General features: G+C 51.8%; 1 protein-coding gene across 1 annotated transcript; it reads left to right on the top strand.

Annotated features, from left to right (window-relative positions):
- Nucleotides 1–2,666: 2,666 nt before the first annotated feature.
- On the top strand, nt 2,667–23,812 carry LOC142083210 (transmembrane protein 151B-like). Its single transcript, XM_075152448.1, has 2 exons — nt 2,667–2,759; nt 22,385–23,812. Exons 1-2 carry the CDS (start codon nt 2,667–2,669, stop codon nt 23,810–23,812), a joined length of 1,521 nt encoding a protein of 506 aa, XP_075008549.1.
- The last annotated feature ends 659 nt before the right edge of the window (nt 23,813–24,471 follow it).

Here is a 24,471-nt window from a genome sequence, read left to right as displayed (position 1 = left end):
GTTAGGCAAACCCCGGGACTGCTTGCAGCCGTAAGTCAAGCAACAGTCAGGATTGGTTTAGATGAAATAAATCACAGGTTATTCAATATCAAAAGCGGAGTGTCTGTGGAAATGAAAATAAATTTAAAACCTTCATGAAGCTGTTCGGGCTGCCCCAAAACCCAGTGGGTATTAGACGTATTTATTAAACAGAGGCGGCTATTCGGACTGGGATGGCAGACAAATCTGACAGGCTGAGCTCTGCCAGGTCTTTGTTTTCTGTCCTTGTCTGACTCAGCTTTTCAATTTGATGCTCTTACTCCTGGGCTGCTTGGCTTGCCTGGCTGACACCTTCCCGGTGCACAGAAAACTGTCACCCCCTTCTGCCTTACCAAATGGGGGGGCTCCTTCACAGCTGCCTCGCGGAACGCCGAAGCCCGTTTTTTCTAGCTCCCTTCATGGTGCCTTTAACTGTTGCTTTTTAACAGTCCCTGCAAGTAAAAATTTGGCACAAATATAACGTTCAGCCCAGATTTCTCAGTGCACAATTCTCTGGCTTGGCACATTTCCCCTCTAACCACAGGACTCCATCACATCTCAGCACAGCTACAGACACCGGTTTTATAGAGTATATAAGGTCACTGAAACCATCCAGACAAACATGCACAGGCTGACCAAGCAGAACGGGTTTTTAATTTCTCTCTTCCCCTATAGATCTTGGTGGGTAAGTCACCGGCACTCCTTATGTGTTCTTCACTGCTCCTTCCCGTGTCCCAGATGTGACCTGCTCCCTGCCCATCCGCTGGCTATCTTATCCCCAAGAGATCGTTTCCCATTGTGCCACTTACAGAAAGGAAACAGGGTATTTTAAATGTGCATTTTCATGTGGTTTATAAACCTGCATTGTATTGCCTTCCACTATGTGCATCCGGCAGCTCCTCTCCAGGGCTGCCAGGAGCAAAAGCCAGACTACTTTGCACGTATGTATTGGATGCAGCCAAACAAAAGCCATTCCTGCCAGAAGGACTTGTCATCAGGGAAGGACAAGGCGCATGCGGCTGTAGCTACAGTGGCAGTAGATGCACTGCAGTGTGATCCAGAGCCATAGGAGGCAAAGGGAGGTTGTCAGTTGTTTCTCATGGACATCCTGCACCTCCAAAAATGAGTGGGTTTCTCCATCTGGCATCACCTAAGACTTGACCAATGCAATGAATGTCCTGAAATTCAGATATAGCAGACCCCAACACTTCTACAAAATCCCAGCCTTGGGGCTTTTTTCTCTTTACATTCACACACCAAGCACCGTTCCCTGCTCTACGGTCCTTCTAACCAACCTCTTACGCAGCCTGAGTGCCTTGAAACTGGAGTGGAGTCTTCCAGAGCAGCATGCCTGAAAAGCAGTAAGCATGTTGTGGCAGGAGTTGAGGTGCGAATATTAAAGTGAAGGTTGATGCTTCAAATGTGCTCACTTATCTGTTTGCAAGATTTCATGAAGCATTTAAAACATATACTGCTCTAGGGCACAGAGAGAGAAACGGATCAAATGAGACGAGCCTCGCAAGGCAAAGACTGTAATGGAACATGAAGCAAACATGCGGAGATAAGATGGTGCACTACACCAGTCCTGGTCAGCAGGAGAGCAGATAATGACTGGATGTGCTGAGCGCAGGATGCAGGCGGGAGGAAGAAATATTGACAGTGCAGGGAGCTTGCAGGAGGCAGCAGTTGTGCGGGGGAGACCTGTGCTGGAGGCAGATGAAACCGTAGGAAAGGCTGAGGCAGCAGGGAGGGGAGGAAGGGGCAGGAGCAGCAGGGTGCCTCCATTTCCTCTGCCAACTACTCCTCCGGGAGAGCGGAGGTGAAGGTGGGCAGCAGGGCCGGGGTGCTGGGGCAGTTCCGCGCCAACGCTCCTGTCGCACCGGGGGCAGCAGAAATCTCACTGCGGGGGATGGGGGCGAGGGGGGGCGGCGGCTGCTGCTCCCCGGCTCAGCCTGGAGGGGCCGGGACAGCCTCAGGACTCGGTCCCGGCAGCGTCGCCTTCTGCCCCCGGTGCGGGCGTCCAGCAACCGGGGAGGGGAGCGGGGCATCTCCGGGCGGCGCCGGGCAAGTTTGTCTGGCTGCTCCCTGCGGGAGCCTTCCTCCTCCTCCTCCGCTTGCTGCTGCCGGGCCGCGTCCCGCCGAGGGGGTGCCACCGCCAGCCCGGGCGAGGTGCGGGCTCTGGGGAAAGGCGGGAGAGGTGACCCGGGCTGAGCTGCGGGCGGCGGAGGCGTGAAGATGCGCTGAGAGGGGGTGGCCGGCGGTGGGGGTGCACCCCGGGGGGGGGGCCCGCACCCCGGGGGGGGGGCGAGTCTCACCCCGAGAAGGAGACGGGAGGGGGCACCCGGGGAAGGGGGGCAGGAAGGGGCGCCCCGGGGAGGGTAGGGGTTGGGAGGGCGTCCCCCGGGAGGGGAGGGCGCACCCCGCAGCTCCCAGCCTCCCGCAGAGGCGCGCCGGGAGCCGCCGGGCGGTCGCCTGCCCACCTGGGCGGGGGACCGGGAGCGGCAGGGGTACCCCCCCCCTCCGCCTCGTCTTTCTCTCCTCCCCTCCGCCGCCTCTCTCCCTCCCTCCCTGCCCGCCTGCCTGGGATGGTGGAGGAAGCCGGGAGCACCCGGCGGGGCGGCCCCCGCCGCCGCCGGTGATGGCCAAGGATGTCCTCGGAGGGGGAAGCCGAGCCGGCAGCTGAGAGCGGGCCGGGCAGTACCCCGGCGCCGGGGGCCGCCGCCGCCGCCGTGCGGGAGGAGGTGAGCGGCGGCGGGGGCGCCCGCCCCACCCCGGGCCGGGCCGGGGGGACCGGGGGCGGGGGGAAAGGCAGCCCCTCCGCGGGGCCGGGGTGCGGGGCGGAGGGGCGGGCGTGGGGAGAAACCGGGGAGCCGCGGCGGGAGGAGGGTGCCCCGGCTGGGGGTGTTGGCGGAGCGGGGGTAGCCGGCGAGCCAGCCACAGCCAGCCCGCCCGCCCGCCCGCCCGCCCGGCTACCTGCAGCCGCGCCGCGGGGGCGGCCGCCAGCAGCCGCGGTGCGGTGCGGTGCGGTGCGGTGCGGTGCGCGGTGCCCCGCCGCGCCCTGCAGTGCCGGGGCCGCTGGCGGGACCCCCCCGCGGCCGCGAAGAGTCCCCCGGGCCGGCGGGGTGGCCGCTGGCCCCCCCCCCGGTGCCGGGCTCGGGGCGGCGGCTCTGCCCCGCAACGGTGCAGTGGGGGAAAGGGGGCCTGTCCAGTGGAAGTTTGGCTAAATACGCCCCTTGGGGTTTGGCCTAGGAGAGCCCGCTGCTTCCCTGGGACTTCTGAAACGGTCAGGAAAATTGCAGGTCTGCCGGGCGCTGGTGACTGGCAGGAGGGGCAGATTGAGCGTGAGAAGGGGTTTGCAGCCTGGGGCTCCATGGCTTTCAAGTGTTTTGGGCCAAAGCAGGAGGTCATCCCGCTCCTTTTCCCTCGGGGCCTAAGCACTCCTGTTGCCTAAGCTGCGATAGAGAACACTGTAGGAAATACGGTTTAATATGTTTCTTCAGATCAGCTGGGAAGCGCTTACTGTGGCCTTGCACACCACAGGGAGGGAATGATGGATGTGTCTGAGCGTTGACACAAAATCCTGAGCCACAAGGCATCGGCCAGGCAGAACTGCAGGGCTCTGTGGCAGTAAGTGACAATGCATGTACAACCCTGCACATTTGGGACAGAAGCTGACCTGTATTAGGAATGCCTGAGATTTTCTTCTACACCTGATGTTGCCTTTGCTCCCAGCTGTTTTGACAGGTCTGCCATTTACATCGTGTAATCCATGTGCAAATCATGGAAGTGACTGAACTTTCTTCATAATACAGAGTTAAAAACAAATGCAGATGCTCCCAGGGATGCAGAGAGCAGCCTTAAAGCAGGCAGAGAAAACTGAAAACAGAAGTGAAAGCAACCCGGGAATATTGCTGTGTGCAGTTAGTCTGCTTAAAGCTTCTGTTAACGGGTCCCATGGCTCATCAACAGTCTCATGGTCCTGTAGTCAAAATCCGGTAGCCTCAACAAAGCCTATGTGAAGCTGCAGTATACTTAGGCTAAAACCAAATAGCACTTTTTAAAGTATCTATAATAGAAAATTAACTTTGCAGCTCAGATTGAGAACACTGTCCTCCATGGGTGAAAATTAGGGTTTTCTCCTGTACAATTGCTTTTTAAACACCTGTGACACGGTTCACCGTGAAGAGCTGTGGCTGGATCCAGGATACAGCTGCTGTTCCAACAGTAGAGCTCCCCAATGTAATTACAACCCTGCAGAAGATCAATAGATGGTTAATGCTGGAAGGGATTTTTTGATTTATTTGGTCTATGACCAGGAGCTACAGAAGGCTTTCCAATATATTAAGTCCACCATAAAAACATCCAAGCCATTTCTAGACATGAGAGCACTTGATCTTTCTGCTAAGCACATTATATCTTGCTTCACCCATCCTGTTCTCAGTTTTTCTTCTGTTCCAACACAAACATTTGCACATTTGAGTCTGTATCTCAAATGCCTGTAACAGTGATATCTTAACACTGCAGTCCTACAATATTGGTCTTTTCTTCATGTTTTCTTCATCTCCGTGTAAATAGTCTTTTTGCACTTGGACCTGTGGTTGCATTTAAATGCCCAATATTAAATGGGCGTTTCATGGGCTTCTCTATTAGTCTTGTCATTTATGGATTTCACTTAGATCAAATGCATGGGCTTAAATCTTAACACTGACTAAAAATTGCCTTTATTGGGTAATAAATCAATGTGAGATAAAGCCCTGAGCTAGTAACAGAGAATGTGTCTGAAGTCTGAGTTTTTACTCCTGAAAGCAGGACAAGTGAAGGTGCAGCTGTGGAGCAGGAAGGAGAGAGGCACTTTGGTTACCTGCCGCGGCCCTCGTCCTCTTCTGCCAAGGTTTACTGCTGACTTTGCTGAATGTCAGAGCAAGCCCTCGGATTAGCTGCCAGTATCCTGGTTTGGGTTTTTTTTTCTGTTGAGCTATCGATTGCTTGAGCTGGATGACCTGGAACAGCCATGCTTTTGGTGGTGGTGTAGGATTTTACCATCCCATCAACTCTTGCAAAAAAGAATCAAGATTTTTGAGGGGAGGGAACGTAAAGGACGTGTTTTTCCAGATGTTTCAGCAGTTATTGCTGTAGATTGGTTCTCTGGATATATTTTGCTTTACTTTCCTCCCGGAGGTAGCAGAACCTGCTGCTCTGTACTGCCCCAGTTAATCTGTGGGTTGGTGGTTTTTTTGGTCTTACTTATTACTGTGACAGCCTACGCCTACACTGAAGAGTTGGTAGGGACTTTTCTGCATTTCTGCCAATTTACACCTCAATCAGGAAATAGTCTTAAATATTTAAACCTTTAAAACTTAGTTGGAAATTGTTTTTCTTTTTCAGGAAAGTGAAGCTGGTGAGTACAAACATCATTTATTTGCTACCATAGCCAAGTAATCACTGAAGAAAGCTGAAAGCAGCAGCCACTTGACATTTTGAAATACGTATTTGTCTTGTCTGTACCGCAGAGTCAAGCAGCAGTTGTCCATGCCTGATTTTATCTTCTCTTCCGTATTTAAGAACTTTAATTGGGCGTGACATAATGTAATCAGTTAAGCTATTTAAATAAAAGGGGGAAAACATCATGGGTCGACGTTCCTAAAACCCGCAGTCATCAGCTCACTGATGGAGATGTTGCAGAAGAGAGAGGCTGCTTAAAACTGTCTCATCTGCCTCTTACTGCCCCTGCAAAATGCAACAGGAGCTTGTTTCAAAAGTGCTATTTGTGGTCACAACAGCACCAAGGGGTTAAGGAAACATATATATTGCTTGTTTGCAGGCTACAGCTTTAGAGACTGTCAAGTCAAAAGACAGCTGGGACCTTTCCTCTTAAGCACGCCACCGGAGAGGCACCCTCTGCTTGTGGGATTGGCTCCATTTAGTTCTCCAGCTTTTTTATCCCTTTTCCCCAATATGAATGTCAAACACGTTTATTTTATTTGTCGAGGCTTATTTTATGGCATTGAAAACATCGGGCATAAAGCCCTTTATAACTTAGACTGGGTAGCTTTAAATTGTCTCCATCTGTGGGTTGAGGCGTACTCATGGGGCTGAGGGGAGGGGGGGGAAGCGAGGCAGGCGACCCTCTCGGGTTTATCAGGCCTGCTGTCGGTGCACTTTCCCCACCAGCAGATCCCCACGATCTGATGAACCCTGCTCCGTCGCAGATCTGCAGGAGCCTGTTTGCTCCCCGCTGCCTTTCTGGCGACCTCAGGGGCTTCTTGTCATCCCTAAGGCTTCTGTGCTCAAGAGACACGAACCCAGGAGCAGGGGACAGAGGGCAGAGGGGGCACAGGGCCTGTGACAGAAGTTAATGTTCTTCCCTGCCACCTTTTAAGCAGAAGTTGCGGAGGGACCATTGGGTACCAGTCTCCAGAGAGGGGCTATTTCCCTTGTGAACCTCCCCGCCAAGAGCTGCGCAGGGCACTGGGTGGCCTCTGCCCAGAGGAGGGCAGGAGATGTGGGACGTGGCTCCTAGGGAAGCTCTGCTTTTCCTTCCCCGCAGCTCTTCCAAACCTCTTGCAAAAGACCTGCTCGGCTAACACCCTGAGTGATGGCTACTGGTTAGCCTGGCGGAAGACTGTCACCATCCCAAAGGAGTATGATTGCCTAAACAGTTATTTTTTACGCAGTGCACGATATTCCCCCTCTTGAGTGAGAGTCAAACAGAAAAAGCCGCTTTCTACCCCTCCTGCCTATTCATTCAGCAGACATAAACCGAGGAGTGCATCTCATTCCTTGATCCAAATGGTCTCCCTCGTAGAGACAAAGGAAAAAGTCCGGCAGTAGTGGCATCGGAGGAACTGGAAAGCTTTTTTTCATGATCCTGTAGTTCCAGGCAATATTTGCATTGCAGATCCTGTCATAAGAAAATCCATGCTGAGGCATCACATCTTTTTTCTGCTTTTGTTCTTTTCGTTGTCCCACTTTATCTTCTGATCACGTGTCTGTTCTTGTTCTTGGTGCCCTGAAGTTGGCTGTCTTCTCTGTACTTTACACGAGAAGCTGTCAAGAGTTTAAAAATATAGATAGGAAACATCAAATGGATGTGTCTGAGCTCTGAAGGGCAGGCTGGGCTCCAGCTGTGTGGGCTTCTACGGGCAAAGTCTTCTGTCCTCTCCGAGAGAGAGTGCTCCGTCGCCACCGTGGCTGAGACTGAGGTGAGTTGCTCCTTCTGGCTGACATTCCCAATTCCCTCCAGCAAGGGAATTTTCTTAATGGAGCGTCGAGCTGGAGCAACTGGGGAGCTTGTGGAGCTCCATCATTGAAGGGCTGTAAGGACAATTTAGGCAAACAGCGGTTAAGTACGTAGATGTTGCCTCCTGGGAGAAGGAGAGACTAGGTGACTCGGCGGTAGGTCCCTTCGAGACGTGGTTTCTAATGCTGTTCTCTCAGGTGGACAGACATTCAGCTGAAACCAGTGGAGAAGCAATGGGTCTGCACAGTTTTGAAGCCCCAAGTACTCTCCTTCTTCTCCCTTTCTCACTTCGGAGACCCCAGGGGATGATCTCCCTCCAGAAGGGAAGAGTGGATACCAAGGATGCTTCTCAATCAGTGCAAGCCATTGCAAGAGTGAGGTAGGAGGTATCTTCTCCCTGGGAACAGAGCACGAGGCTTCCTCTCATCTGTTTCTACGCCTTGGAAGAAAATAGCTCCAATCATTGCTAGTGACCAGGGACACCGCAGAAACAGAGATTAAAAAGAGTGAAATGTCCCCAAGTAGTCCATAGCGAGTGGGACTTGTTTCTAGGTGTGTCCTAACACATGGTACTGAGTTAACACCAAAAGTAGTGGCTGCTGAGCTATCGTCAGCACTATAAGGCCCTTTCAGTTGTTGCAGTGACACTGTCGTGACACTATAGATAAGGCTGTGTTTGATTTTTCACTGACAGCAGGAGTTCTACTTCTCAGAAAAGCGTGGTTAAGTAGTTAATTAGTTTTTAAGTTCTAATCATGGAAAATATAGTTCGCTCAAGAGTTCACTTTCAGACTCTGATAATTCATTGGGCTCCTCTGAGCTTAAAAACTGTAAAGTTAAAAATAGCGCATCATGAAACTTTGTTGAGGTCACAGTTGTCGTAGCGGCTTTGTTAACTACCCAAAACTATAACGGGGTGACTTCGTTTAAGCAGCAGCGCAGAGGGCAGCAACGAGGTATTACAGCCGGCAGGGGCTCTGCCAGGAGCCCACGGTGCAGGTCCGGGGTGGAGGCAGCCTCCGAGAGCTGCCCGTGCCGGCTCCTCCCTGAGCACCGGCCGCTCTGCCCGCAGCACATCTCGTCCGCAGCTGCAAAAGCGAGGAAGGAAGGTGCCTGGAACGGGCAGGACAGATGGCGAGTGGGAAGGCTGGAGGATTCGGGCTGCGTGCGGCACCGGCAGCTCGGCAGCATCGGGAGGCTGGCAGCTTTCCCGGAGCGGAGTTAAGGTTGTGAAGTGGTGTCTGGTGTACCACGCGTGCTTACTGGGAGAGGACGGAGGGGATTATGCCCCATGAAATGCCCAAGCTTTTAATTTCTGTGACTTTACAACAAGTGAATAATGTACAGGGAATCCCAACTCACATGTAGCACCGTTTCTATATGGCTGAGGTATTGCACATCCCAGTTCAGCATCCAGCGAGTGGAGGCCTTGTTAAGGAAAGACTGGTAATACTGGGCGTCGGGAAGAGGGGGGCTGGGAACAGCTGGCTGGTGAGAGCGGGGACCGGCAGGGCGGGAGCTGACAGCAAAGGGCAGAGAGCCGGTCACGAAGGGTCACGCTCCTGGCAAGGAAGCTAACGTAGGCAATTGGGGTGACTTGTAGATGTGGAGCCTGCATAACCTGACCTTGCCAGAGAAGTGGATGGGATCAGTTAGAGAGTTCTGCAGGTCACAGCGTATTTGGCTGCGGGAGAGAAGGGATTTGTGGCCATGCATTTATGGCTGGAGGCCTTCTTCATACCTATGTGATTGATTGCCCTTAGGAGCTGGACTGGGAATCGTGGAGTACAACATTCGATTAGTGTGGTAACAAACATGATTCAGCACGAGGCATCGGCATCTTACTTTGAGTAGCTCTTGCAAACTAGCATGGTGTGTCCTGGAGGACAAGAGCTGGAAGAGCCTGAGTGCCCACAGGTACAAGCCGTGCCATCTCCCCCACCCTGCGATGGGCAGAGGGAGCACGGAGCACCACCGAGGCTGGGGTGGTAGCATCTGCCTGTAGGATCCTGCCAGCAGGGAGGTCCTTCTGAGGACCAAAAAGATGGAGAACAACTCCCTCGTGGCTGCCTGGAGTGGCAGAAGTGCCAGGACCTGGTGTAGTGAGGGCATGTGCTGGAAGGGTGGGAATGACTGTCTGCAGGGCTGAGGTGTGCCGCGGTCCTCCGCAGGGGACGGTCTGTCAGCGGGTCAGGGCAGGAGCTAAATCCCCTGGTTCCCTGGTGCTCGGAGTGGCAGGATGCAACAGCTCACACGCAGATGAGACGCCCTCCCGGAGACGGCCGCTGCGGTGATTACGTGAAAGGACTTTATAAATGCGATCTTTTCAGTGTGTTCGGGAGGTATAAAAAGGTGTGCTGAAGCCATGCCATGGGTCAAAGTCAAGTCAAGAAATAAAATCCAGGTGTCCTGGCTCCCAGGATGCCTTTGAACCATTAGGTGTTTAAATGAATTTCCAGTGAAGTTTTCACCTGCTGTGCTGTCACATGTTATTGCAGAATGTGTCACAGAGAGAGAAGAGAGAAGCAAGAGGGAGAGAGAAGTGATATTTATGATGAAGCCTCTTTTCTCACAGGGAAGCATTAGCTGCTGGGATACTACCTTATCTTAACAGGAGCACCATTATAAAAAAAACGACAGCACTGAGGTCCCAGCTGTCTTTGAAAAGGTGCGGAGACGGGGAAACTCGTCCCTGAATCTGACAGAGCAGCTGAAGCCCGAGCAGTGGCTGGGTGTTATTGCGAGGGATGCTCAGCTCAGCAGCGCGAGGGACCTGGCGCGGCTGCAGCCAGGCACCGCAGGGCTGGCAGGTCCTCTGCTGAGGTCTGGCTGGCAGGCTTCGACTGGGAGGTCACACGTGGGAAATGGGAAGGCTGGAGGTTGAGAGGTCAAATCACAGAGCCACCTTGTTCTGGTTTTACTAGGTAAAAGGACGGCTTTGCAAAACAGTGAGAATGAAAATAAAACTTCATGGTTCTGGACAAAGCTTGAGTCACAGCTCCCTTTGAAAGAATTCCCCTGACTTCCCTGGAGCTTGGATCAGTCCCGGATCATATTTCTTCTGAGGACTTGAGAGATGTTTCTCTCCACCATTTAAATCTCAAGGAACCTTCAGAGTAAGCAAAGATTAAATGCTATTAATAATAATGAACTATTTTTCTCATTTGCAAAGTCTCTAAACAGCGGCATTCAACAATGAGGCTGCAAATAGCTGGTGAGGAACTCGGGCTTCCTCCTCACAAGGCTGTCTCCTCCCGGCTCCCTGCTTTCCCCCCAAGGGAAACTGGTCTGTGGCTGTTGTCCAGCCTGGCTCCAGGTCAGTCCCTCACTTCCCCATGTTGAGACCGAGGGAAGGTCGGGCAGGACACGCAGGACCTGCGGCAATGGTGAGAACGCTAAAGCACAGGACATGCGCTCTTCAAGGATGGGGAGAGCACCTGCGACCCTAGGGACCCAGGACTGGGAAGGGACAAGCTTTAGTGGACCACTGGCTCTAACGTCCACTACTGCAGGCTGCTTCTTTGCACGGCGCAGGAGAAAATACACCCGCTCGAGCACCGCCAGCCTCCTCCCGCTGCTCGCTCCTCTCCCACCCTTGGAGAGCTGCATCTTATGAGCAAAGGTGGGTGCGAAATAGGTATTACAGGATGAACCCAACTGGGAGTTTGTCAAGCAGATAGAGGCCAGCAGCAGCTACTCTCCCCTCCCTGCTGTCTCCATCCCTCCCGGACTGAAGCAATGGGAGCTGGTCCCACCAGCCCTCCTGTTTTCCCTTGGCTGGTGTCAGTTTTCCCTTCGTGTCAGCGAAGCCGCCGGTAACACCAGTGCCGTCAGCAAGTTGCACCTAGCTGATCGCCGGGGGCCGTGGTAGCTCTGTGTCACCTGCGGCTTGCCCAAGCGTGCCGGGAGCTGGGTCTGGCTTTCCCAGGCTGGAGCACGCTGGAGCCTGCTCCTGCCGAGGTGAGGGTCACTCTGCAGCCGCAGGATGGACAGACGGACGCTGCCGTCAGCTCTTCCAGGAGCTCTTTGCAGTGCAGGAGCAGGGGCAAGGGAACCTGCCCAGAAACCTTCTGTGCAGCGGGGCCGGCCGCTGGCTGCGGTGGGGGGCAAGCGGCCGGCTAGGCGTGAGGCAAGCTGCAAAAAAACCGAGCGGCCCAGCTATGGCTCGTGCCAATCAGTCTTGCTAATCTGGCAGTGGCTGGGAACTGCATCCCAGGAGCTTTTGTGAGGATATGTGATGCTTTTATCAGTTGACTGATAAGCGTTGAGGTAAACCACATCGTTATACCTGTAAAATTTACCCTGTGTCTACTAGGAACCACCGATATTCAAGGCGGGGGAGTGGGGAATCTGAGCTACGTCTGATGGGTATGCTTAAAGGAAAAAGAACCATTCTTGGAGCTACTCACTTGCTCTGAGGCAGCTCAAATCCCAGCTTTTCTTTCCCAATTAACTCATTCCCAGCATTGACATTACTGGGAAAAATCCTCTGCCCCCAGAATACGCTCTTTGTGTTGCTGTTGAGTCGAAAGCCAGTGGCAGCAACATCAGCAATTTGGGGGGAAAAGGGATAATTTTGTTAGTGTAGCATTTTCGTGAGGAAGCTGCCACTAAAATAACCCTGATTTCTATTTTGCAAATGGTGACCACTTTGTTGCTAGGATTCCTTGGCGCTGAAGATGTAACTGCACGGCTTTCCTTGGAGCATCACCAGCAGATGTGGCTAGGGCTAAATTCTTCACACCGCTCGCATACGTACCCGTGTGTTTTAGTGAGCGGCGTTCCCAATCCTGCTGCGATGTGCGGCATATATATTGGCTGGGATCCAAATGTCTTTCTTTTCTGGGATTTCCTTTATTCCTGCTCGAAGAACTCAAAAGTATCCTGCAGGAGCTACTGCTGAATCTGAGATTTTAGAGGACTGGAGGCTCCGTCTGTCCTGACGTCTGTTTTCCTCTTCTTCAGATGGTGGCTTGAATTCATGCGGGTGAATGGTGTGAAATTACAGACCGTCTTTGTATGGTACTTCAGGGGGGTCCTAGCATCTGAAATTCAGGTGAATCAGCAAGATTTGTGCCTTTTCGTGGTTTGTCTTGTCCTTGCGATAGGCTCTGCTGGGGAGAGAATTTAATGCTACCATTTTGTCCGTTTTCCCACCCTGAGACGTTCCCTCTGACAGCTCCGTTGATGGAAGGAGGAGATTAGATCTCTGCAGGGACTTAAACCACGAGAAACCAAGCGATTCCTGCTCACCACAGGAGGGCAACTGCCGAAGCGAATGCCTGAGCCAGTGATGCTACGAACACGTGGAGTGCGTGCAGGTTATTCTTTTCAAACCAAGTAACATCATTTCTGCTTGGCATTGACGTCACGGCCCCTGCCTGCAGGAATTTTTCATTCTCACAGGAGTTTCGTGGCAGAAGAGCAAATGGTGCATCCAAAACATACATGCAGCAACCTATGTGCTACATGTTCAAGGACCGGAGGGAAATTCTCTTTGATGCAAAGTGGCTTTTTCTGTTGCCTTCTATCCCTTATATTTCCTTTTCTCTCCGTGCTGGCAGCCACGCTGAGAGCACTTGCTACTGGCTCAGCGTGAGCTAGGGGTAATGGGCTTCTTGCCGTTCGAGATGGATGGCAGGAGGGATTTTGTTTCAGGATCCCCAGGAGGGAATTTATGAGGTGACTGTTGTAATATCTCCCTTTTCCCTCACCAGGCCTTATTATCGATGCCCCATACGGTGCCCAGATTGGATCACATGGTGGAGGAGCACATCTGCCCGTCATACACCGACGTCTGGTTTAGTGCAGCCCTGCAGGCTCCTTCCTCACCGCACTGATGAGTATCTGACCTAGGAGTTTGTGTGGGCCTGGAAGGCAATAAGAGGTTGTACTCTGACTTTTCTCCTGCAGTTGTCTTCTCCCCGGTCACCCCAGACTTCTTGGGCCAGTCTTTCAGCAGGATCACCTCGGGAGCTGGGAGGTGATATCTGCACCCACGTCTGTTGTGGCTGCTTGGGGAAGGGGGGTAGAGATCTCCTGGCTCTTCTTGCATCATCCTTGTCCACTGCACAAATGGTGAAGCCTTTCTCAGCACCAGAGGTTGGTCCTGGTGACAGAGCTCACCTCAGTTATGGTTAACAGCAGAGCCTAGGGCTTGCCTAGCAAGGACTCAGTGGTCCTCTCTGTGTTGTGTCCTGCCATGTCCATCGGGAGGTGGAATATTTTGCCCTCTCTTGATCAGGATGGAAGAGATCTCGTAGGTAGAGACAAAAATCTGCTTTCATCCAGGCAGGTCACCACCTGCCAAAGTATGTGACTTGTGGTTATTGATTATTCTTTCCCCTTCATGTGTCTCCTTAGGATATATTCATCACTTGTATAAATCTGCAGAGACAAATGAAATTATGACTGGCATTAATTTATCCATGTTTTTGTTCTTGCTTCTCTGCTTTTATTTCTTTTCTTCTGTGTCAGTCTTTCCCCCACTCTTTTTTTCCCCATGGACAGGAAGATTATTCTTGCTAAATAAAAGAGAGAAAAAAAAAAGAAAAAGGTGAGACTGACTCTTTGCTCACATGAGTAATCCCGAGCTGTGGGGTCATTTTGTTGTTGAAGACAGTGATAAAGTCACCCTGTAGCCCCGAAGCCAGGTCTTGGCGGAGAGCAGGAGCATGCTGTGATGCCGCACATCTCGCTGAGACACAGCTGCAGCGTCAGCCCTGCCACCACGCTGTCACCTCTCTGGGAGTCTCTGCCCCAATTTAGCACAACCTTATCCCACCCCCCAGGCTGTGGGGAGGAGATAGGGGCATAGATCTGTTTTTTTGGAGAAGCAGCAAGAAAGCAGCCGTTCAGGAGTACCGCTTTCCAGGTCATAGATGGGCCGGGAGGAGCGCTGGCTCACATGGTGCTGTCAGGCTCGGTGCTTCCCCCGTTCATCCTCGCCCGGGTCCTTTCTCCGGGCCCCGTTCCCTCCTGCCCCTGCTCGCCTCCGTCCTCGCCTGCCGGCACCCTTCCCCTGCCTCGGTGGCACGGGCATTCGGAGCATGTCTAGGCTATCCTTCTCTGTCCTCCACCTCATCCCACCCCTCGTGTTTCCCCCTCATTTCTCTATTTCCATTCGGGCCACGTCTTCGCTACCCTCTCTTCTCTCTCATTCTTTCACTTTAGACATGATAGCGTTTTGCTTCAGCAAAATTGCAGCTCTTGAGGTCAGCCACCACGGGCAAACGCATTTACACGTGGGGTTTATAAGGACAGGAAACACTTTTGGCATGATTTCCCCGAAGGAGAATTTTAATGCTTTTGAAATGGGGGAACCCTGATATCTGGCTGAGAACCAGACACAGACAGTCAAACTTGGGCCCCAAACTGTCTACAAAACAGACATTAGAATAAATTCATGCTGTGGCAGCATATTTTCTGCTTATACAGCTCATGCTGGAGTTTTCAAGGAGACAGAATCATGAAGCCTGACAGAAGAGGAAAAAGCCGTTTTGTCAATAGAGAGCTACGGAGAAATAGTAAGCATAAGGCAAAATTATATATCAAATTTTTAAAGACTATGACTCCGAAATAGTTTGGTCTCTTTCCCTTGGACTTCACAGTCTATTTCTCCCCCTCTATTGGGATCAGTTTGGCAACTTTGCGTTCAAATTTATTTTGCCAGTCAAAATCAGAAACTCAAACGAGAGGTTTGTAATTGTCACCGAAACCATTTGCATGCCGTAGGCAGTACTGAGGCAGCTAGAAAAAGAAGAGATACTTCAAGCCCACGTTGCCATACAGCTACTTTTGGAGTAGAATAGCACACAGCAAGGTAGGTGATAATGTGCTCCACCGAAGCTTTGGGAGGGTTTCTCTTAGCATTGTATCTAGAGCTGCGTGTGGGATTACTCCTGGCAGAGAGCACTGGAAGTGTGAGGAGCACCTCGGTGTCCTCGTAACGCCCACAGCCTTGTTTTTTTGATTGACGCTTAGCTTTATGAAGACAGTTGTCTTGTATAAGTTAATGGGGTATTTAGCCATTAGATTGGCAGAGTTCTGCAGGAATAATTACCAGATTTGACACCATCCACTGGAATTAAGCATTAAATCACTGCTGGTAACATTTACAGATGGCACAAACATTAGCAGGCTGGTCTGTAATGATGAGGCGAGCACAGTCCTACAGAGGGATCTGCTTCATTTGATAATTTCATTATTCAATCCAGAGCCAAATCTGAAGTTACACATTTCGAGGTGGAGAGTGCAGCCAACCCTTCAGCTGTCCTCAGTAGCAGTGTCTCAAAAAATACCTGGGAGCAAAGCGGGTGAGTGGTTGAACACGAACTCCCGGCGTGGTGCTGGGCAAAAATCTACTAATGCAACTTTTGGAGACAGTAAAAAGGGGGAATGAGTGGGAATAGGAGGTGATTTTATGTTTTGATATGATGCCAGTGAAATAAGTGCTGAAGTCCTGTGTCTACTTGCAGGGTACACATTTGAGAAGGATCTAAAGGTGCTGGAGAGAGAGCAGAGCACCAAAGAGAGCTAGAAAAAAGGCTGTGCAGTGAAGGACTTCAAGACCTTGACCCATTTAAATTGTCAAAAAGAAGGCTGAGAGGTGTCGTAATTAGAATGGAGAAGTATCTTCATAGAGAGAAGACAGCATATGAAAGGAGTCTTTCATCACCCGGAGAATGGGCATCCCCACTGCTATGAATGGGGGCTGAAGTGAGACAGAATTACAATGGCAGTAAAATTTCATCACCAGAACAAATTACAAAGGGGACCGCAGGTTCTTCATTTCTTTTAGTCTAGCAGCTAAAGCAGAGTGTCTTTATGGAAGATGAGCTTTTACCAACCACCAGTTACTGGGCTGTACGTAGGACTGTAGAACGAAATTGCATTGCCTGTGCGATACAGGAGCTACAGAGAGAAGGCGTAGTGTCTCCCAGCCTTAAGGTGTAAATCTAGTTTGGGTTGTAATAGAAGCTGAACCTTCCTGACTCAGAATAGCCCCGCAAAGTCAATAGGAGAAATTTCTGTGACTACCTGTAAGTGCTAAAGAACCGTCTGGGTGTTTATTGTATCGGAAGTATCCCAGCCATCGCCACGGGACAGCCACGTGGCTAGTGGGGGAGTCCTGCTCTCAGGTATACTCGTATCCGGAGGTCAGCAAAAACAGCGAGCCATCACTGGAAAAACAGAGGCACCGGAGTTTCAGGTTAGGCACCCAAAAACCTGGGCTGGTGGAATCCATCTGGGCTTCTCCGAGTGTGGCCCTTCCTCCTCCTGCTAATGGGGGGGCTCGCTTGGCAGAGTGGAGACGCCCAGCCTGCGCCCCAGGATATTCATTAGTTCTTTTGTACCTGTGGAGGAAGGGACCTAGGACCTAGAGACACAAGCACACTTTGGTCACCCAGAAATACATTGTTCTGGTTCTTCAGTGTCAGTCTGACATTTCAAATGTGCCTTTTAAGGAGAAATCAGGGTTGGGGGGGGTGAGTAGTTTTCTGCATTCTTGACCACCCCCAATACAGTTGCTTGCAGGCTCACTTAGGATGGTTACCAGCTACAACTTACCTGCCTGTGTCTTAATGCTGGTCGCTTGCAAGGAGTCGAGGGATGGGTCAGAGAACCAGAACCAGCCCCTTGCTCTTGCCACCAGAGCACGCTCGGCTCCAGTTGCTAAGCAGGGGACGTACCGGGCTGTGCACTCCCCCTCCGCTCTCTCTCCACCCCTTTACACTATGCGAGATTAGCAGCCCAAATCTGCACGCTGCTACAACACAGAGCACGTTTTAATGATTTTAATTACAGTTGCCGCAGCCAGAACCCGACCTGGCTGTTGTTGAACCAGGACGAGCGCTGGGTGGGTGTGCCTGCGCAAGGGAGGCTCCACGCCAGTCCTTGCATACCTGCTTTTGATCTTGGGCATCTGCCACCAGAGGGTGTCTTTGAAGGCAATTGCCCTTTCAGCCACTAACTGGATGTTTTATCATTTGCAAACTAAGTTTTGCACAGAACTTTCTCGAAGGAGAAATAATCGAAATGTTGCCAGCCTGGAAACTCCTGTCTGCTACAGGTGTCAGTTGAAATTCCAGTTCTCCGTTGGCAGTTAGGGCTTTCCAGACTATTTTCCAGCAACTGCAGCAACAAATTAAATAGCATCTATCATTTAGTGTCTCGGAAGGCTCCACACCACCAGACAGAAAACAGACCATGGGAGGATGTGGAGCTGGCTCTTTGTTTTGCGTGGTACACAGATCCTTTGCTCTGCCTGAGCTTTCTGGAAATGATGGGCCAAAAAACCCCAATGCAAACACGGAAGAGCGCTGCGGGTTCGACTGCCTGGAGCCAGGGACGGCTTGGGGCAGGGCCGTCCCCAAACCTTGTCCCTCTCCGCAAGGCCCCCAGCATGGGCACCCGCAGCCCTCCCCACAGGTGCCACCTCTCGCCCGTGGCATTTTCCTCATCCGTGCTGAGATCTACCAAAGAATTTGGGAAATTTTTTGTTGTTGTTGCTTTTAAGTGTGGAAGAGTAAAGTGAATTTTGGCTTGTGATTATGGATAGTTTGGGTAAGAGTTAGCAGGAGTTTCCAATCCAGTCAGGTGTGATGAGAAGGGAGGCTTCTGAAAGCTGTTCAGCAGCATGCCAGAGCGTAGCAAGATGTTATTTATAGCGTGTGTTTTTGACACGACTTGAAATTCATAAACAATCATATTGACAGCTCGGCTGTGCTTCTTCACAGCGTTCCATCCAAAACAGGAGATTTTTACAATTTGTACTGTCATCAGAGCTGGTTGGGACCTTTTGGGTAAAACATTTGATTTGGCAAAGCCATCCCTCTTCACAGAAGTGGTTGTAGAATCACAGAACGGTTTGGGTCGGAAGGGACCTTCAAAGATCATCTAGTCTGACCCCCCCTGCCATGGGCAGGGACATCTTGCACTAGATTGGGTTGCTCAAAGTCCCGTCCAACCTGACCTTGAACACTTCCAATGATGGGACATCCACAGCTTCTCTGGGCAACCTGTGTCTGGTTTAATCTCTCAGGAGGTTTCTCAGGTCAACACTGGAATCAAAGCCCAAAGCAAAGCCCCCAACACGCAGGAGAGGAAGGAGGCCTCTCTTGATTTGGGTTAGAGACCCAAATCCGCCAGTCCTAGCTCGCAGGCAAAGTGCCTGGTGACTGAGTCTCCGTCTATGCTGGGACAGTCTCTGTTTGGCTCTGGCTTTCTGTCAGGCTCTCTGTCTTTGCTTTCTTCAATTATGTTTCTCTATTAACATTTTCCAGGGGTTATGCTTTTGTTCCACATCAAAACAACACAGATCCCGCAGCATTCCTCAAAGGACGCAACTCCCGTTCTCTGGCTGGCCCAAGTTATCATGGAAATTATTAGTTTCCTTAAGCATTTATTGTACTCAGCCAGAAATACAAGCTTGCCCTGTTTTGATCTGAAACACCCTGCACGGAAAGGACAAAATTCCACATAGTACCACAAACACCATGCTTGCAGAAGGTGGTATGTTAATTAATAAAGACTGGTTTAACATATTTATGAATTTGTTATGCAGAGAGAGATGGAAAGATACATTTCCTTATTAGATTTTTGAATGTCTGATATTGTAATTACGTTCTATTTCGTGTCTTTCTTACAAACACTCTAATAGTGTTTCTAATAGTATAATTGTGTTAGATAATTATTTCAGCAAAGGGAAGGAGAAATAAAGGGATATAGGCCAGATGAACATATTCAGAACTTGAAATAGGAGGGACAGCTGCGGGGGTAGACCCTGGAAGAGGGATCCTTGTATAACCAAGGACCTGTGGAGAGTGGGATCTGCTTAGGAACAAAGGAGGGTATGAGACAGTGGGTCAGAAGAGCCAGGAGAAAAGAATCGTGTTTTTCCCAAAGGGTTTTGAACACGAAGGCCCTGCTGAACTGGACTGGTAGGTGTGTGAATCAGAGAGATGTGGCAGTGGGCTCTATGGCTGCATGTCTTCACTAATGCAAGGAGGAGAGAAGCTGCCTCTTTTACGGGCTGCAGTGAGAATAGTGGAGGTAACCTGGCTCGGAGTGATCCAGCCCTTTCAGTGCGGTGGGTTGAAGACCATTTTTGAAGTGTCTCCAGAGGATGCATGTAGAAATGTCATCTTGGGTCGGCAAGCCTCTGAGCTGCTGCCAGCCCAGCCCAGTGCTGGTGAGACCAGAGCCATCTCTTACCCCAAAGGGGAGATGGCATTTGCCCGCTCCGATATGGCCACTGATAGCCCGAACCAGCACGGCTGGTTGAATCACCCCTTGGGCAGAAGCCAACCTGTGGGTTGTAAGTTGAACCACAGAGCTGCAGAGAGCAGAGAAGTTGTTAGTCAAGGGAAGTGAGATAAAGGGAAGGTGGGGATTGCAGTGCCTTTGGCAAACAGTGCCTTAACTGACGTGGGACAGCCCTCTCGCATGGCTGTGCCCAGGGCCAGGCTGACAGCACTTCGAACAAGTCGTAGAAAAAATTGGGGTTCCTGGTGCTGCATGGAGTACTTAAGCACTCACCTTAAAACTGACTGCTGGACATCTTTTGCTGGGTCCACTGGCATTCTTCACAGTATTAACCATATGCAATTTTACGTGAGAGGTACCTGTGGAAACCTGAGTGTGAACTTAAAATTCCTGTGTTAGAATATTGCCCAGCTGTTTTCTTCTGCACAGTGACTGGAGTAGAGATGTTCATTTTTAGAGTTTTCTTCACCTCAGAAAACCTTCAGGGGCAAAAAAGGGTAGAGGTTTGCAATTCTTCATTACAGTCTATATTTTTGCATTGCCATAGCACTTTAAAACTCTAGTTGTGTGTCAAGAAGAGACAAAGAATAGAAGACAGTGATTCCTGGTGGAGTTCCCCCGAGTCGGGAGAGCCTGGGGCTCTGACCCAGGGTCCAGTGTACGGCTGGGGCAGAAGCCTGCATTGGGGCAGTAACCGCCCTGGGACAGAGCGGTGGGTACTTGCAAGAGTTTCAAGAGATGAAGCTCTCCATGACTACACGTAGACTCAGGGATTCACCCCCAAAACTCCCATAGTTATTTTTCAGCTGATTTGGGGACTCCTGAAGCCACTTTGTGGCTTTCCTCAAGGTTTCCTGCAAAAGGCTGAGGAAAACAGCCTTATTCTTACCCACACTAAGGTCTTTTCACTGCAGAAAGGTTACGTACTGTGTCCTTTATAACACACTTAGCTTCTCTACATCCATTTTGGCCACTGTAAAGAGAATACAGCCCAGAATAATATACAAAAGGTTTGGGATAAGAATAGAAATTCTTTGCAGATTCCTTCTGGATGCATCAGGAAGAATCAGGGGCCAGATTCTGCCCTTAGTCCCTGCAGATGAATACTGGTGTAGCTCCCTAAAATCAATAAAATTACTCTGCACTTACACAGTGTCAGATTAGAAGCTACGAAATCAAAACCAAACCCCATGAAGTCTAGTTTGGCTGTGCTCACAGCAAGCCATAAACCCCTCTATCGTTACTTAGAAGTGGTTCTCTGTCCCAGAAAAAAAAAGAGGAGTATTAGATCTGACCTTACAGCCCTGCAAGGTTAGATGCCGGTGTTTCCTTCTCGTCGAGAAGACAGTAAACTCTTCCTAGTGGTGCCATGCTATTGTTTCCTGAGTCATAAGATGCTGCTCTTTAAATTCCTTGCTGGTTCAAGATTACTTACTGAATCCTAACTGCTGTGGGTCTGAGATAAGCTATACTAGGAAAGAACTTCATCCCTGGAGAAAGAAAGAGAAGACATTTCCCAAACCTAGCATCTGTTGGCATCTACGGAGCCGTTTGATGCATTAGAGGTGGCCCCTTGGGAGAAGGAGTAACAACGTGCTTCTATTTTTGCATGAAATCGGGCTCGGCAGAGGGCACGATGATGCATGAATATCCGTGTGTATCTGCTTTCTCACTGTCATTTCCTCAGAATGAGGGGGGTGGCAAAGGCTGGCGGTAACAAGAGGGATGCAGACAGCCCTCCACATTACCTATCAGGGCAGCGGGGGGTCTTCCTTCACGCACTTTCTACAGACGGGCGGCTGCCAGCCAGTAACGTAACTCATGCTGCTGCTGCTCTTTGCAGGGAGACAACTCCGTTTCCGCTAGCTGCTTGGCTCGATTTGGCATTTTTTATTATAGCCCAACGTAGCATGACTATGCAACTGATTCACTGCACCATGGCTGGGGTGAGGACTGCAATCGCACCGTCTCAGGGGATGCAGTGGGAGTACGAGAGTGCGAACTCCGGCTCTACTCCCGGCCTGACTTTGGGACTTGAAAGAGAGGGATGTGCTACGTTTTAAATATTCACGCATATACCCTTAGCTCCTACTCTCGAGCTTTCAGGTATTTTAGGTCAGAGCTAGTCTTCTAACCAGCCTGAAGCTATGCTGCACCGTGCTGTAATCCTGACAATTTTTTCAACTAAATGTGCTTGAATCTAGTAATTTTCCTGATGGCTCACCTCCAAGAAAAATGGTGTCGATCATTTGGTAGGTTTCAGGGTTGGGTGTGAGTCAGCTCTGAGTCAGGCAGCAGCTCCAGCTCCACGAAGTCCCCCTGTGCTGGCACGACCCGTGGGGCCGCAGCTCTGTAACGGACGCTGCTCCCGAGCCTCCCCAGCAGCACCGTGTGGGAACCCAGGCGCTGGGCACGTGTAAAGCAAAGGGGTGAGTCCACAGCCCCGCGCTTTCGGGGGTTCAGGTGCTACAAAGCCCTCTCGGCCTCAGAAGATGGCAGGGTGTGTAGATGGTGCTGGCTCCAGGCAGGGAGAAGGAGATGGGGACCCGTCTCACCCCTGCGCAGGGGCCCGTCTGACCGGGGTGCGGGCACGGCGAGTCACTGCCGCGCGAACAACTTCCCTCCCCAGAGCCAGGAGGAAGCAAGGAAGGAGTTTTGTCCAGAGACCTCTGTCCCTGGCACGGTGTTTCTGTTTATATTCACATTTATATTAAGTAGGGCGGTGACCCGGTCCTCCGGCCGTCGAGAGCAAAGCCAGACGCGGTCACTGCGTGCGTTGTGCAAAGTGGGGTGACTGACGGGTTCCTCGCTCTCTCTTTGTCTTTCTCTCCCCCTCCCCGGCGGGTGGTGTGATTGAAGCAACGCCCCGTGAAGCAGTCCCTGAGCGCCTGCATGTGCCGAGAGTCCCACTGGAAATGCCTCCTCCTCTCCATCCTCATGTACGGCTGCCTGGGTGCGGTGGCCTGGTGTCAACTGGCCCGGGTCACCAAGCTCAGCTTCGATAGCTCCTTCAAGGGCAAGTCCATGATCTACCATGACAGCCCGTGCTCGGATGGCTACGTCTATATCCCGCTGGCCTTCCTCTCTATGCTGTACGTGGTGTACCTGGTGGAGTGCTGGCACTGCCACGTCAAGAGAGAGCTGCAGTACAAGGCGGACGTGGACAGCGTCTACGAATGCATCAACCGCATGCAGCAAGCCACTCCGTGCATCTGGTGGAAGGCCATCAGCTACCACTTTGTACGGCGAACCCGGCAGGTGACTCGGTACCGCAACGGCGATGCCTACACCACCACGCAAGTCTACCACGAGAGGGTCAACACCCACGTGGCTGAAGCTGAGTTTGACTACTCTCACTGTGGATACAAGGACATCTCCAAGGAGCTCCTGGGCCTGGAGAGCTACACAGCCACCAAGCTGAGGTTCACCAAGTGCTTCAGCTTTGCCAACATTGAGTCTGAGAACTCTTACCTGACTCAGAGGGCTCACTTCTTCACGGAGATCGAGGGGCTGGATGACTATATGGAGGTGAGGGAAGGCATGCAGCTCAAAAACGTGGACTTTAAAGAGCTTATGATGGCCTACGGGGACCCAGATCACCTCCCGTGGTACGTGTCCCACTATGCTTTCTGGGTGGCAGCTATCCTGATGATCTCGTGGCCGCTCAGGGTGCTCATAGAGTATCGGACTGCTTACGTCCACTACCACGTGGAGAAGCTGCTGGGCCTGGAGTACACGGCACCCACGGCGGCAGAGGAGCCTTTGTACCGGTACCGCATGCCCCGAGACGCCACGCAGGACAGCACCGAGCTGGAGTGGCACATCTGCACCAACCGGCAGCTGATCCCCAGCTACTCGGAGGCCATGCTCATGGACCTGGCCGACTCCCTGGCCTACAACAGCTACGCCGTGTGCCAGTACGGCGAAACGCCCCACGGCTGCGAACGCTGCAACCGTGCCTCCAGCACCTCCTCCATCTTCTCGCGCCACGCTTTCCACAGCTGCAGTGGCCACTCCCGCCTCTCCCTCAACACCAGCCGCTTCTCCCTCTGCCGCGTCCATGGCTCCCACAGGACAGGCCTCTGGAGGAGCCGCAGCAGCAGCATCGCGGACCGGGGCTGCCAGGACGAGCGGTGCTGCTCCTACTCCAGCCAGCTGGCTGTCAACGAAAACCCCCCGACCTACCACGACGCCCGCTTCTTCCCCGTCCTGATTGTGCACAGGCCGGAGGGGCACGATGGGCATTTCTACGTCAGGCGCTCCTCCTGTCTAGAAACCTCTCTGTGACAGGCCTCCATGGCTTCCCAGCTCCTCTGCCCCGGGACAGGGCTTGCAGAGGTGCCGCCGGCGGGGAGCCTGCAAGCGTCGGTCTCCACAGCGGGACCAGCTTCAGCTCTTCCCCCTGCCATTGCAAGAGGACCTAGTCACTCTGACCAACAGCTAACCTCACTTCCAAGAGCTTCTCCCCCTCCTTCGGCTGGTCTCCCTAGCCTTTTGTTCCCCTCTTCCTTTCGCTCTTCCACTCCTGACCCTTCCTCTGCTCCTCGGTTCCTGCCTTTCCTCCCATCTCACCCTCAGTGGTTTTTTTTTACGTTTCATTCACAGCATTTGACCGCTGTTGCCGCTGGAGGATTTATAAAGCCTGTGCTTTGCAGTGTATTTGCCCTCTTGGATGCCCTGCAAGGTAAGACACTCAGATAGAGCGCGGCGAAAGGCACGCGGCCAGCCAGAGCCAAGTCAGAAGGAGAATTCAGATCTGCTTCAGGCGCTGAGTCACCTCCTGCAAACCCCAAACGAGGTGCTTTCTAAATTTATTTTCACCAGCCTTTTTTCTTCTTCTTCTGTCATTTATTCTCTCCTTTCTTCATGTTCTCCTCCTCTCGCTTTACCTTCATCTTCCTTTTTTTTTCAGTTTTCTCACAACTGCTTTCCAATCTTCCTGGGGT

This window comes from Calonectris borealis, chromosome 5 (genome assembly GCF_964195595.1).
Source record: "Calonectris borealis chromosome 5, bCalBor7.hap1.2, whole genome shotgun sequence".
Classification (NCBI taxonomy): domain Eukaryota; kingdom Metazoa; phylum Chordata; class Aves; order Procellariiformes; family Procellariidae; genus Calonectris; species Calonectris borealis.
Note: the sequence above shows the minus strand (reverse complement) of the source record. Positions and strands in the feature narration are given on the sequence as shown.